We start from the raw sequence: 15,840 nt of genomic DNA on the forward strand, positions 1-15,840 counted from the left end.
CATGCCTACCATATTATTTGTGTGAAGCTGTTGAAACCTTTACACTTTGTCTTTTGGGTTGATCCTCAACTCTTTAGATTGTTAGTGTATGGTGAATTTTTTGTATATAATCCAGTAGATAAAATTTCTTAAAAACCCTTTTGTTCCTTTTGTATATATTTTGCTAATCCAATATGATCTCGGCTGAAATATGTTGGATTTTTGCCTTGAATAACGGAGTTTTAATTCTGCTTTCGCCGAAATCGGGTATTCTCTCTCCTTTTACTCTACTCAGCATGTCCCTTTCCATATGTTGCATTTTAATTCTTTCCATATTTTGAAACATTGAGGACAATGTTTAGTTTAGGTTTGGGGGTATAGAGTAGATACCATGATAATTTGCCATAATTGAAAACGAACTCCTTCTTTTGAAAAAAATGAAAAATTCAAAAAAATTAAAAAATAAAAATCATAAAAATGGAGCTCATTTACCTTGAAATGTTGACTCTTGTGCAAATATGTATTATTAGGAGTCTTAGTCTAGATATTTAGGCACCCTGATTCTAGCACAATTCACATAGTGATAAGAAATTTGCACGCGCACGATCTACCAATACATGTATGGCCTCGATCTTCAAGGTGTTTGATAGGAAGTTACGATTGCCAATCACTTTAGAATACTGAACGAAACTTGACTAGCTTGTTCTTTGGTTGGTTGGGATAGAAGGTGGAGGTTACATTAAGAAAGACAACCATCGAATTTAACTGGGTGCATCAAAAAGGGCTACCTCTTGCAAAGTGTCATGTAATCTTTTGTTTCCTTTTGTATATGTATCAAAAGTGTCTCCTTCAAAAAAAAAAAAAAAAAAATATCAGAAAAATACAAAAAAATCAAGTACTTATCAATTCCATCATCTCTTGTTCCAAAAATAAAAGAGAATAGTCAATGTAAATAAGAGTCATGTAAAGAGTCATCTTTTGTTGTTTCATTGTAATAAGCAAGGAGGGTGTATGCCATTGATGTACAACGCGAGTAATTGTGAAATACCTCCAACTCATTCACAATTCTCGTAAAGTCCGGACAGCTAGCTAGATTTCGACCTCAGTTCTTAGCCTGAGAAACTATCTCTTGGTGATTAGTAGTCATAACTTCAGATCTTTCTTTACACATGTGTAGATACACTTTACACTCTTATCACATGTCTTTTTTTGTTATCAGTGCTAGGATTGTGCCTTCGATAGCTAGATTGACATCTCCATTTTGCTGTGAGCTTAAACTGTTTTGCACATGTCACATTTGATGGAATCTGAGCTTATATTTTGACCTAGAACTTTGTAGGTACGTTCTAAGCAAACCTTCACGAGACTTCAACTCGTCCACTAGGGACACTTAGTGGTTTAAAAGGCTTAGTGCATACGCTAAATGCATTCGAGAGACCAGCGACAGTGGTATAGGTAGGATTTCTTTAGTTTTGTTTTACTTGAGGACAAGTAAAATTCAGGTTTGGGGGTATTTGATGAGTGCTAAAAAGTGCATATTTCTATATATTTTTCTTGGCATTTAACTCATCTTTTGTGCATTAATTCTACATTTTATCCCATATTCTGTATTTTCATTGTTTTCAAGAATAAATATTTTTCTTACTTAATTTTGCATTTTTAGGTAATAAATAAAGATTGGATGAGTTGCGGAGCAAAAAGCAGAAAAGTAGTGAAAAGCCAGGAGGAATTACGCAAGGAAGCCGCGAAGAGTGATGTGCGGAAGACCAAAAAAAGGATAGAAATGGGCTTGAAGAAGAAAGTTGTTCTTAAAGAAGAAGTGGGCTCAAGGTTTTCCAAGCCCAAACTCATTTCCCAAACCCATATTCTATACCCAAAAGCCTAAAACCCAAATCCATACCCGCTTGCGTCTTCAGCCGTCAGATCAGTTTCCAGAAGGCATCCGACGGTCGCTCCCTTGCTGTGCATCGAAGTTTGATATCTCCGCCTTACACTACAGTACCTAACTCCATCAAGTACCGTTCGTTTCGTTGTATCTCTTCATCCGACGGTCGCTCATCGCCTGCCTCCGCATCGCCGTCAGATCCACCTACCATCTTCCCATCCATCGCTCCTTGTCACAGATCATCAAACCTCGCTGCACCCGCCTAACACCCAAGTATAGAACACCCTATACCCCTAGCCAAACGCCCCCTAACCCAAAATCACTCGACCTATTCTCCTCCATACCCTGTTGCAGAGAGCTGCTCTGCAACTCCATCACCTCCACCAGCTACACCTCGCTGAACCACACCACCCTGCCATCGCCACTTCCTCCACTGTCACCAAACACCACCTACACGCCGTAGCTACCTCCCCTACCTCTATAGCCATCTAACTTATTGATTTTTCACCACTGAAACCCTAGGTGATAAATCAATAAATTAGGTGAGGCTATAAGACGCAATTGAAGACATGGAGAGGAGCAGAGAAGAGAGAATAGGCATGGGTCGACATCAATTCAGGGATTAGGTGAGTGGAATTTTCAATTCAAAAATTAGGGTTTGCAAGTTAGGGTTTCGAAATTTGGGGATATTTTGTAAAACTATAAAAGGCAATTGATGTGTAGAGAGAAGGTTGTTCTTGGTTAGCCGAGATACCCCCTAATTGGGTTAATTTCAGTTTAATTCCAATTTTAATTTCAGTTTTATCATGTGTTAGTTTCAATTGCTAGGGTCTTAAGGAAGCCTTAACTTGCTATCCTGTGTGATGTGAATATGCATTCTTGAATGTTAAAAATGTTTAGGAGATAATCACTTTGGCATGTCTGCAAATTGCTCTCACAGTGGATGCCATGTATCCACTGTAGTTAGAATATCTCTATGTGGACACAGCCACCAATCATGCTAAACCAGATCATGTTGAGCCTTAGACTAGTTATACTTAGCCAGATAACTAGTGCTATGGAGCAATGTCTTATTGGGGATGATTTCTCTAGTGGAGAAACTTCTTAGACATAGGGCAGACCACATCTTAACCCATGTCATCACAAGAACAAGAATGTAGTCGTTGAATACATGGTGTAGGTTAGTGGTGGAATTAATGATCCTAGCTCCCTTCATCTGCTTTGTTTGCTTTCACCACTGCTCACCCACTGCCTATGACCTTTGGTCACTGTCACTGTTTTTGTTACATTGCCTTGTTTCTTTCTGCTTTGCTCACTCATCATCTTCACTGCCCTGTTCACTGCCTCTTGGCTTTGCTTTTCTCTTTACTGCCTTCTCATTGTTCTCACTGCACTGTCACTGCCATTTAGCTTAGGAATCTTCATGAACACACCCAAGTCCCTGTGGATCGACCCGTACTTGTGCACTCACTACATCGAAACCGTGCACTTGCGGTATCACTGTAGGCCTTAACTTTCTCCATTTTTTATACACTGTCCCCGGCCTACCAAACCTATGATGAAATTGTTGTGCGATATTGAAAGGAAATGATAAAGATAGAAAAGAAAGAATTTCGAATACGAAGCTCATTTGAAAACGCGGGGGTATAAAAACCACACCAAATATTTCGTTCTGCAATCTGTATGGACTAAACTCCAATATAATTCCGAGAACACCAACTTAAAAGTGAGACTCAATCAAGAAAGATATCAAAAATCTTTATCTCTTTCTCAATACAATCAGTAAATCAACTAGATAGAAATCCCTGAGACTGATTGACATGAGAATAACTCAAATGGTACCAAAGACTAATGGTCGTTCTATCCAACAATCAATGTCGGATTTATCAACTGATTGAACTACGCACAACCTGTGCTATTTCAATTATGTAAACAAATATAATGCTGAAAAGAAATAACACAGAAACAAGAAATTTTGTTAACAAGGAAACCGCAAATGTAGAAAACCCGGGGACCTAGTCCAGATTTGAACACCACACTGTATTAAGCCGCTACAGACACTAGCCTACTACAAGTTAACTTCGGACTGGAATGTAGTTGATCCCTAACCAAGTCTCACATTGATTAAGGTACAGTCGAGTTCCTTACGCCTCTTGAATCCCAACAAGACTCTGCGCACTTGATTCCCTTAGTTGATCTCACCCACAACTAAGAGTTGTTACGACCCAAAGTCAAAGACTTATAAACAAATCTGTTTCCCGCAGATATGTCTATTTTGTTCCGTCTTTTGATATAAAGATCAAGGTGAACATGAACCAACTAATAATCTGGTCTTATACTCCCGAAGAGCGACCTAGAAATATTAGTCACCTCACAATAACCTAACTGATAAACAGAAGAAGTTATTGCGGGATCACAAGAGTCTGAGACAAAGAACTGTTGTGATTAATTTTTATATCTTACCTATTGGAGATGATTCTCGAGTAAATCTTCGAGAAGATAAAACTCAATACAATAGAACAAGTAAGATCAGAATACACAACTACAGAGACATTAGTTGGATCTGGCTTCATGAATCCCAAATGAAGTCTTCAAGTCGTTAACCTAATAATGGTTTTAGAAAAACCTAGGTTAAAGGAGAATCGACTCTAGTTTACAACTAGGACACACGAGCGTGCCAGGATTAGGTTTCCCAGCTGCTAGAGTTTTCCCTTATACAGTCTTTCAAATCAGGGTTGCTTACAATCAAAGCTAAGAAAGCTTAGTAACAAAGCAATTGATATTCACCGTTAGATGAACTCCTGATCTAAGATTCAAGCTAAGTCTGCTTAGAAACTAAGCAATCAATATCCACCGTTAGATGGTATTATCTTGATACACACAAATGAAATATGCCTATATTTAGATATGGATGAACTGTACCGAAACGTGTATACCTTGTTGTCTCAATAACCGTTAACCGAAGTTAGCCATATTAACACTTATAACTTAGCCATATTCATTTAACACTTCTAGATCAAATGTGATGATCAATCAATCATGATAGATAATCAATTGAATCTAAATGTGTTTCAAGAGAGTTGTTTTAAATGTTCATCATCTCATAGGAATATGTAGGGTTGTCAATGGGTACCCATTACCCGGAACCGGAACCGGATCCGGTGGATTTGGGTCCGGTTCCGGGTCCTAAAGTTAGACCCATTAGCAACTTAGGACCCGATGGGTAATTACCTGATTGGACCCGAATCTAAACGGGTCCAAACGGGTAATACCCGTTGGGTACCCGTTTATTCATACTTTTATTCATGTTTTTGCTAGTTTTAGCTTTGATATTTTACTCGTTTTAAATTTTTCTCTTACATTTAATCTTTATTTAGTACATTAATAAGAAATAATAATAAATTTTATAAAAGTTATTTAAATACAAGCCAAAAAGAGACAAATATTAAGTTTTTGAGGTTTTTTTAATAGTTTTCTTAAGACCCAATGGATACCCGGGACCGGCGGGTACCCGGGTATTTAAACGGGTCCGGTTCTGGGTACACAAGTATAGGAACCGGACCCGGAACCGTTAGGACCCGGATCCGACCTTTATAAGTAGGGTCTGGATCCGGGTCTAGTGATACCCGGGAGGACCCAGACCCGTTGACACCCCTAGGAATATGTATATGAACCATTTGAATCAAAATCGGTTTGGTTTGTAATTGTACAAAGTACTTATACAAGAACCAAATCATGAACATAATGCCACAGTTTGTAAAACTACTTCACATACCGTAATCATTAAAATTCCAGGGACTTTAGAACCCGAGTTCATGAGTATGAAAATCATACTTTACCGATTTTAGAACCTGACTACTGTGTTCTCGAACTGAGTAGGCGAAGAATAGTTCTGGACTTTGGATTTGTCCAGCCGTTCGCAAACATGGTACACGAATAACAGTTTTGGACTTGGTCTTTGTCTAGCCGTTCGCAAACAGGGTACGTGAACAACAGTTCCGGACCTTTTCACAGGTATACCAGTTCGTAAACAATAGTTCCGGACCTGAACTAGACTTTCACACTGTACATATAAAGTACACATACTGTGATAATATCCAGGTATATGTAGTCGTTCTAAACTGTCGTTTAATCATTGAAACATTCTTAGAAGACAACAATGGTAATCTTACACATACCACTAGTTTAAAGCAATTTTCAAGTGGTTAATCGATCAATACGAAACTTCCCAAGTTAACATCAAATGACTGTCTCACACAAATCATGTAAGATGTTGAGGGTAATTTTCACATGATCATCTTTGACTTAATACTTAGTTTCCAACAAATAAATTGTTTCCAACTAAACTCGTCAAGTAAACGATGAACTTAGCTAAAGCTAAAAGCTTCCAACACATATTTCGAGAAATAGATAAGTGAGATAAACTCGACTCGAAATATCAAATGTGTATAATGTAAAAGTCTATATATCTATACGACTTAGTGTCTTTAGAAGATAGAATAGAATAAACTTCTGAGTGATAGATAAGTTTAGTCTCCACATACCTTTTGTTGATGAAGTTCCTCCAAGCTCTTTAGTAGATTTTCTTCTTCAATTTGTGAACGCCGTGAAGTATAAAGCTCAACTACACACTTTTATCCTAGTCCGAGACAGACATAGCTATAAGTAGACTAGAAATCAAGTATATAGTTTTGATCAACTAAACTTGACAAACAAGCTTGAGATAGCAACGCTTGCGAGTTCGACTGAGCAGTGCTCTAACATCATTTTCACATCATCAAGGAGTTTCTCATTACCCGTATAGAATTTTAATATGATGTAATGATGTTAATGTGCTTTTATATGTAAGTAAAACTTATTAAGTAGAATTAAGTAAAATTAAGAAAAAGTTATCATTTCAAATTAAAACTAAGTATAATGAAGCAACATTGTAGAATTCAACTTAATACATCAATTATCTAAGTAAAGGTTCTATTCATTAAATTCATCATTAAAATCATCATCATCACCACCAAATGAGTTGTTAAATGCTGATTTTTGTTCTGTCTCTCTTTGTAGCTTATCAAAAGAGAGTTTCCATACATGTTTTCGTTGGTTGTTCATTATTGAAGTGTCCTCCTTAGTAATATTATGCGTGTCATAGTCATAGAAAAATATTTGTCTTGAGAAAACCAACTATTTTATTTTTTTTTTTTTTTGAAATTTCCGGTCAACCGCTCTTTGCTTCTTGACGGTTCTTATTTAAAAACCTTCGATGCATCCTCCTTCTTGAGATAAATTTGTATCTATACTTTCATTGTTTCTCCCTATTAATTTTCACTTAGTATTATCATTGATAATTAAGTTGGTTTTTAGGTTCGTAGTGGTATTTGGTGAAGAAACAGGATTTGATGGACCTGGTGAAAATGGTGAAGAATTTGGTATTGAAGGAGAAGAAATGTACGGTGAATTTTCAGGTACTTGCTAACTATCTACTAACAGTTCTGGATTATATTTGGGAAACACTTCTAAAGTATGGTAACAACTTCCGAATGCAAAAAAAAAATCCATGTTGGTGTTGCCAAGCTGCACAACACTTTCTTTCCACGTCAGTATCAATATTACCACTCTCCTGGCTTCTAGTGGCTTGCATTATCGCAACAACATACAAGGAAACTTCCCTATTGACTACAACGAAGCGACTTAACAATCCACTTGTATCACGACTCTTTATATTTGTGAAATATGTTATCCCGCATGGTGTTACCATCTTGCTGTGCACCACTGATACAATCTTGGGTAAAATAAATATAATTCCGATTAATACATTCATCTTCATTGATAGTGAATTTTGTATCCCGAACCTTGGTACTTTTATCGGATTAAGATTGAGGTTATGACTGAAACACCATACTACAGAAAATTATGAAATTATGAATTGTGGAGTAGTTGTGATTAGTGTATTTTTTTAGATTAAAATAAATGAGAAATTCTAGAGAAATTTATAAATTCTTGTGTGAGTTGAAATGAATTTGAATTCGAGTATCTACATGGACGGGTTTATGACCGTTGGATGATGAACCACTGAGCGATGATCATAGCAGCGAGTAAAGGTCTTGCTATCGCTGGGAAGCGATGGGGAGACCACCAAGCGATGGAGTCTCTATTGCTCGATAAAGTCTCTATCACACCTGGCTAAGTGGTAAATTTTACCACTTAGCCGGATATGTTTGCCACTGTGCCATGCCCATAGTGGGGTGTAAAAGTGGCATTCCATGTCAAATACCCTACAGATTGAGAAGTGTTTATACTCCATCACTTATCCTACACAGTAATCCATCAAAAATTAAATACCATTACACTCAATAATCAATGAAAAACAAAACATTTTCATCACCGTCTTCAACTCCAATCCTAACTCGACAAATTAAACTGAGTAATCCCAAGTCAACAATACCAATAGTCTTCTAGAACTGTCTTTACAAGTCTTAGTTAGATTGATGTTGTTAGAGCATTGCTCGGTTGAACCTACTAAGCGTTGGTATGTCATATTTTAGTTCCAAAACTTGAGTTTTCTTGATTAGATTACTAGAGTCAACTACGTTAGGTTAAATTAGCTAGGAAGTCTAGAAATGTTGAGACAGAATCGTGTTACTATGAAGAACATGAAGACGTATCAACATCAACGAACACATCATCCTTTTGTTCGAGATTAGTGACACAAGACTTGATTTGTTTCCATTTTTTATCTATGTTGATTTCAAGTAGTTTATATTGTAAAACATAACATGCGAAGTTGTCTATATGAATCTCTAGTATTAGTGACTTGATCATTATATTATGATCAAAGTGTCAAGGAAGAATATATGACATAACACTATTCCTGTAACTCGTCATCCTTTGATCAAAGTTTTAACTTTGGTATATTTGAATACGAAGTATAACATTTATCCCTTGAGATTTGTATATGCGACATAACACTATCCATGTAATTCGTTACTAGATTGTGTAATGAACTTTGAGTTGCTTCGATGCCTAGTAAACTATATTTAACTACATGATTTAAGGAAGTAGACTTGCGAAACTTTTTTTGTAGTTGAAAGGGGTCAAAGGAATTTGGTGGTATGATTTCTATTTGGGATCTCTAACAGGACCAATCCCTATTTGGGGATCTCTAGTAGGACCGATTCCTACCTTAGGGATCACTGGCAGGACCAATCACTAATAACAATTGTATTTCCAGTTTTCTTACGCACTTTAGGGTTTACATGGAATTCAGAATACGAGTTTCTATTTAGGAAAGTTTACAATGTCGACAGTATAAGTATTTGAACATGTGCTAAAAATTTATTTATTTATTGTTCAAAGATATTCTTTGATACTGAGGATGATATTCCAAAACTGAAATATTTGAGAATCTTTAAATAGGTTTTCAAATATATATGTCTTTACTTTTCCAGTAAGTAAAATATATCTCTGAAGAATATATTAGTAAAGAGGTATATTAAGTTGTCATCCACGAGAGATTTCAGTATTAGTTCGAATTAGACAAAACCGAAACTTGGTATTTATTGCATATCTTTTGATATTTTCGATTATGGTAATTCCTTGGTGTCCAATCTGCATTAGTCTATGAATAGTGAAGTTTTTTCTTCTTACAAACTTATGACGACACACGCGCTTCATTTTGCAGTCTATATGAAAGCAGACTAGTAGTGTTATTCGTAATATGTGATTATACTTGATTTGCTGGGATCCAACAAGTTGGTTTATCTTTGATAGATTTCCATAGCTTGTTGTGTAGATCGTCGATCTATTATTTGGTGGTTCTTTTCAGGATCCGAATCTAATAGGTTGTGAACTAAGATTTGGTTATCTCGATAATCTAGATCGTTGTTGATCTAAGCCGATATAAAGGAGTTTAAGCTTTTAAACGGAAGAGCCTTTTTAAAACTCATCAATATTTCTGATTTAGTTCTTGAGATTGATAAAGCAGTTATTGACTATAGTTTAATCTCTTCTTTCATAGTTGCTTTATTGGCTGATCAAGAACGCAATATAATTTTAGTCAAACTTTAGGATATTTTTTTTCACGATTTCCAATTTACTGGCTTGAGCTACTCTTTTTGATTTTAATTTTGATGTTGAAGGCTATTCTTTTTCGACGTGGGATCGATCATAGAGAAGGTAAAATGGGAAATAATATTAAACAACTCTTTCTCTTTTGTGTGTATGTAAACGCCTAAGAGAAAAATAATTTAAATCGTTGGATTGCATCAATTTTCACCTGTTAGATCTGGTTTAAGCATATTTTTAGCTGCGCGTGCGAGTCACGTGCTAACGGTAACTGATGTTGTTAATTAAATATAAATTAAGTAAAACTAAAATCATTTTGGTAACAGTCAAGACAGTCAACTACAATTCTTGGTACCAAACTCTAATATTGAACTTTCTGGGGACCAAACACAACTTTGGTCTCACTTGACATTTTGAGAATTAATTATAATAATCCAATTCTAACCGCACACCCCAGGCATCTACATTTCCATTCATTTACGTGCAAAGTATGGTATCTTAATCCAATAGAGCTGTATTTACTAAATTCTGCAAAACTAAATAAAATCATCAAATATTTACAAAATACAAACCAAGTAAATGTGAATTAAGATGTAATTTGTGACATGTTTACACACTCATCAGAACTCTCAAATAACTAATCATGCAGTCATTTGGTCTCCTCCAGGTCCAAGAGTAAGCAAAACTTATTTAGATGCTTCCTTTGGCTTGCGTGTTCGTACGGTTTTGCATAACTGAAAGGCGAATGTGAAGGAGCTAAAGGGATATTTGGAACACATGCATTGGACCCAACAGAAGGGGAGTGTGTTTTTGCAAAAGAAGGCAATATGATAGGCCTAACTAATCAAATCCATTACAAAAGATTTTCTTCTGTTAGATGGGGAAACCTGTTTTGAGGCATACTGAGTTTTTTTTGAGGCATACTGAATGATGTCAAAATAGGGTCACTAAAAGAAAAAGCACCACCCCCCTTATCTATCCTTTTTGATAATGGCATAATTACCCTTATTTAATTAGTGCTAAGGATTATGACTTAATAGTTTTAATGATTGGCTAAATTAAGTTGTGAGTTTTATAACAATTGAAAAAAATCTGATTTTTAAGTGTGAGTGGGGTTTTTGAGAGAGAGGAAGAAAAAGTGAAAGAAAACTAAGGTTTTTGAGATTTGTGAGATTTTTGTGATTTAAAATGGATGATCTGTGAGAAGCCTAATCTCGTAAAGAAGATATATTAGCTTCGATTCTCCAAAAAATTGAATTTTTACAAACTTTTTCGAAGTTCTGTACTGGGTTCGGCTGGACAATAAAAGCCGAACTTGTAAACAGGGAAGAACAGTTCGGCTAGTTCGATTGCTTTCACTGGATAGCCGAACCCATTGTTATTGTGATTTTTTTTCGAGTTACAAGGTTATGTCCGGCTCAAATTGTTACAGCCGAACATTACACTACAAATCCAATTTTTACTGAAGTCCAAAGTTCGGCTCTAAGTGTACACTATCGAATTAGCCGAACCATACATAAATCCTACGTACCAGTTACAGAAATATAAAACAAACACATAAAGCCATGCTGATGGTACTGACACATGTCCATTTACATTTCGGCGCAAATTTTCTACAGAAGGATGGATAAAGCTGCCTTGGCCTTACTTCTCCAATCTCCGTACCTTAGAGGTAGGTGGTGTCCACATAAATGGCTCTAAATAACACTATAAATGGCCACATGTTGGTACAACACTACGCTGACCTTTCCACATCCATAGACTGATATACAACATTTAAATAAGCATATCTCTCTGTTTCCATTCATTCTATCCTTGCAGCATTTTTCTGTCATTACAGATCACAATCTTGTTTGTAGCTATATTTTATTAAGAAGCAGCAACTATGGTAGACTACATGTCAATCGAGTACACCAAACTAATGATCAAACTAGTACACCAAACTACTATTCTAATCTTTTCAGCCTCTACATCAATTTTATACCTGAGAAGCTCTATTGGCAACCATAGTTCGGCTTAAAATAAAGTGCAATCGAATGAGACGAACTTCAAAATACTCTAAGTTCGTCTCAAAATGGCAACCAAAATTTGGGATGAACTGTTCCGCCACAAAGCAAAAAAGAAAGAACAAACCTAGGTTCGTCCTATTTTGTCGCAAATATTTGTGCCGAATCCAATTCTCAAAACCCTAATTTCAACTAAGAAATCCTATTCTATCGATCAAACAGAGTAAAATCGAACAATTAATCAGTTTATGGAGAGGGTTCGGCGTAGAAATAAAGAAGAAGGAATGAAGAAGAAAGAATGTGAAGAAGAAAGAATGAAGACCGGTTTAGTTTTTGTCTTGTTTTTAATTTGGTCAAAGGTTATTTCAGTAATCTACCTAAATTTTAATTTAAGTTTTGAGTTAAATTGAAGGTTATTTATGTAATTTAATCTAATTAAAGGGTAGCTTAGTAATTTTGGGGCAATAGACAAACACCCCTTATAAAGATACCCTAGATGGTATCATCATTTGGTATGCCTCAAAAAAACTCAGTATGCCTCAAAACAGGTGGAGAATAAGGTTGGGAATAAATTGTTACTAAGACAACTTATGTTGGGTTTGTTTGCAGAATTCACCTTTCCAAGAATTTATAATTCCATGAGATTATAAATTCTGGGGTTCATGTAAATTCCTTGTGTGTTTGGTAATTCAATTAAAATTCCCAAAATTTATAGAGTTTTCTTGTATTAAAATCTTTGTACCGTTTGGATTTGAGGAAAAACATAATGTACCTCCATAGCAGTATTGTAGCTGATACCATCTCTAAGAAGACAAAAGTTTAGATTTGAGGAAAAATATAATGTACCTCCTTGGATTACCTCTCTGGTTAACAGAGATAAAACCACTGTTACTTCTTATGTTATTTGTTAAGTTTTAGCGAGTTCCTCCTTTATCTAAAAGAAATCATGTAACAAGTAAACTAGGACGAAGGGAGTAAATAACTACCAGCTGATCATTGAACAAGGAGTTATATTTCCAATCCAACAAAAGAGGGACTGAGATATAAAATTATTGAAAATGAACTAAGAATTTGTTGTTGTTCACAGTTTCAAATAAACTAAATTATTATTTGACGTTTTGACTATGTGGTTACAACTATTAGTTACAGACTAACTGATAGACATGTACTTGTGATTTGCTACTCAAGGGAACATTTAACAGCACTTACAACTCTACAATTATGACAATGTGAGCAAATACAGATGTGTAAAAGACAACATACATACTTATAAAGCTATGATGGAAGGAGTTACAGGGGGATGAAATTTAACTAGTGGGTTTGTCTGTCCAATCTTACTTCCAGGATATTCTATTTCCGACTTCACATCACCCGAGCAGTATTGATGGTCTTCGCCCTCTAGGCAACTTCAGACCATAGAACATAATCCCATTTCATCACTCCTGATGAGGCAAATACGAAAAATCAGAACAAATTAGTGAAAGGAAATCAATAGTACCCTTTTAAAGGTAATAATGTTTTCTTATTAAAACTGTTGATTCAAAGTTAATATAAAGAGCTTCAATATCATATAATACCTTAGGAAGATCGACTGACTGTGATACAGGTATTGTCTCTAGGGATGCTTCGGCTACCCTTCCTACCGATTTCTCATTCGAATAGCTATTGAAGGAAAAGGGATAATCAGACTTTGATATGGAAAACATCCTTCAGAAGGGGTGTGAAGGTTCCACACAAAGAAGTATTAAATTAGATACTTACGTGGACAGTATAGTTACCCATACTAATTCAACACAGTCAACCCAAAGAAGCCTTTGTTCTAGTGGGACCACACCGTAGGTAATCAGATGCGCGAAAGGCCAGAGCTTCCACCCAGCCTAAAAATCAAGCACATCAAAAACCTCCTTAAACGATGTGATTCAGAAAGCGAATTCTAATAAGAAATAAGTTGCATAAATCGTTTGAACCTCATGAATTATAGATAAATAAGTGACACAATGACGCTGATTAGATCAGAGAAAAACCCAAGTTGAGTTGGGCGTCAGCCAATTGAGTTAGCCAGCTAGGTCTACCAACAATGCACGAATATCCTTCATATTTACCGAACCTTTTGTTTTGTTGAAAAATGGTAAAAATAATGAAATCCTTACTGTTAACATGGGCCAGAAGGTTGCGCTCAGTTCGCCAATAATAGTAGTTGGGGATTCGAAACGCAACAATCCTAATACCGTAAAATAAATGCTGTTCCAAACAGCCGACCACACGGTTTGATCAAATACAACTTTAGCAGGGACAACCCACCAGTCTTGGAAAGGAAAAAGAGCCTGACACAACAGCAAAGATTATTATCAGACTGGTTATCCTCCAAAAAGTTGAGCTAAAACTTTGAATTGAAAATCAAGTATAATAACCTCACAGAATTGGTAGTAATAATGAGAAAGCGAGCCGTGAAGAGAGAACCCAACAATGCCTGATCTGAACATACGTGCTCGGTCAAATTCAAAAATTGGTTTCCCTTCATAGCACTACAGAAAAAGTAAGGAGATAAAATATGACATTAAGCAAAAATTTTAATGGCTTTATGAGTTTGAATAGAAGCCTTAGATTTTGAAAAGCAGGAGTACCTGTGCAATCCAATCTCCTAAAGAGTAGACTACCCCACTTATCATCATTTTAGCTAAGACAGGGTTTGTTTTAAGAGCCTCTTCATAAGCAATCCAGTTGTGCTGGGGTGCATATCTTAGTATCTCAAATAGTGTCCATCCCTAAGCAACCACATTGGTAAAAGAAATATTGCAAATGTTAGTTCTGTCATCATTGTCAAACGGTTGGTCCAACTAGCATCCAGAGATACGACCCAGAACTCTAGTTGATGGTTCCAACTTCTAACGGCATTAGCTACCATCTCTAGTTTTCTATTATCTAAGATAGCATACAGTTTAAATCATTGTCAACCAGAACTCTAAGCAATTTAAAAGAATAACAGAACAAAGCAAAGCAAATTCCTACAACTAAAGAAAGGAACAAAATTTAGTTGCTTATATCCCAGAAATGATCTTAATCTCAAACACCAATATAACCAATCAAGAAAAACACAAACTAAATTTTCTCACCTGCCAGTAATCCTTGTCAATTGTAAGCAATTTGGTGATAGCAAAAGTTCCAGCAGCAAGAACAATTGTAGCATTAATTGACCTATCTATCAACTTCTCAATATCCTCTTCTTGTTTCTCCTCCTCCTTCCCCTCTAAACTAATAACACTAGAAGAAGAAAACCCTTGCATTTCTCCACCTCCAAACGAAAGCATTCCATCATTAACAAGCAAATCTACTTGATTCATTTTCTCTACTTCCATTTCTTTTTCAACCATAGAAACCAGCCCATCTTGTTGATCACTACTATGAACTGGAATCACATCAAACTCATCTGTTTTAATTGCCCTAAAACCCCAATCTCGTCTATTTCCTTTTAACAAACACAGATTCTTGTGATATTCACAGAAACTTTGAGATAAACCCTTAACTGGAAGATTCAACGAGGGTTTAAATTTTGTTAGTGGATTAATCCTATGAACTACAAAGCTATTTGCAGAAGTCATGGCAACTGAAAGTTGGCAAGAGTTGAGAAGAGAAATTCTCTTCTCCCCAACTCCCTCCAAGTGAAAGAATGTCAATGATGGAGAGAAGAATTTTACACCTTACGCTGTTGGTTAATAATTTAATAGCCGTTGGATTCTTCAGAAACTCCAATACAATGCGACGTGCCTTTCATCTAGGTATTCCTGAACATTGTAAGGTTTGTGGATGCTGAACATTGTAGTCCACAACACTAAAGATATCTGTGCTGCCAAAAATTGTTAATGGGTCCATGAACCATGTGTTTTAGACCACAAACGTTAATCTTTAGAGCTAGCA

General features: G+C 36.0%; 1 protein-coding gene across 1 annotated transcript; it reads right to left on the reverse strand.

The window, feature by feature from the left end:
- Window positions 1–12,967: 12,967 nt before the first annotated feature.
- Window positions 12,968–15,598, reverse strand: LOC113319066. Its single transcript, XM_026567364.1, has 7 exons — window positions 15,039–15,598; window positions 14,550–14,690; window positions 14,337–14,450; window positions 14,076–14,249; window positions 13,687–13,802; window positions 13,503–13,587; window positions 12,968–13,367 (listed from the first exon to the last, which is right to left on the reverse strand). Exons 1-7 carry the CDS (start codon window positions 15,522–15,524, stop codon window positions 13,362–13,364), a joined length of 1,122 nt encoding a protein of 373 aa, XP_026423149.1. The 5' UTR covers window positions 15,525–15,598; the 3' UTR covers window positions 12,968–13,361.
- Window positions 15,599–15,840: the final 242 nt, after the last annotated feature.

This window comes from Papaver somniferum, chromosome 10 (assembly GCF_003573695.1).
Source record: "Papaver somniferum cultivar HN1 chromosome 10, ASM357369v1, whole genome shotgun sequence".
NCBI classification, from domain to species: domain Eukaryota; kingdom Viridiplantae; phylum Streptophyta; class Magnoliopsida; order Ranunculales; family Papaveraceae; genus Papaver; species Papaver somniferum.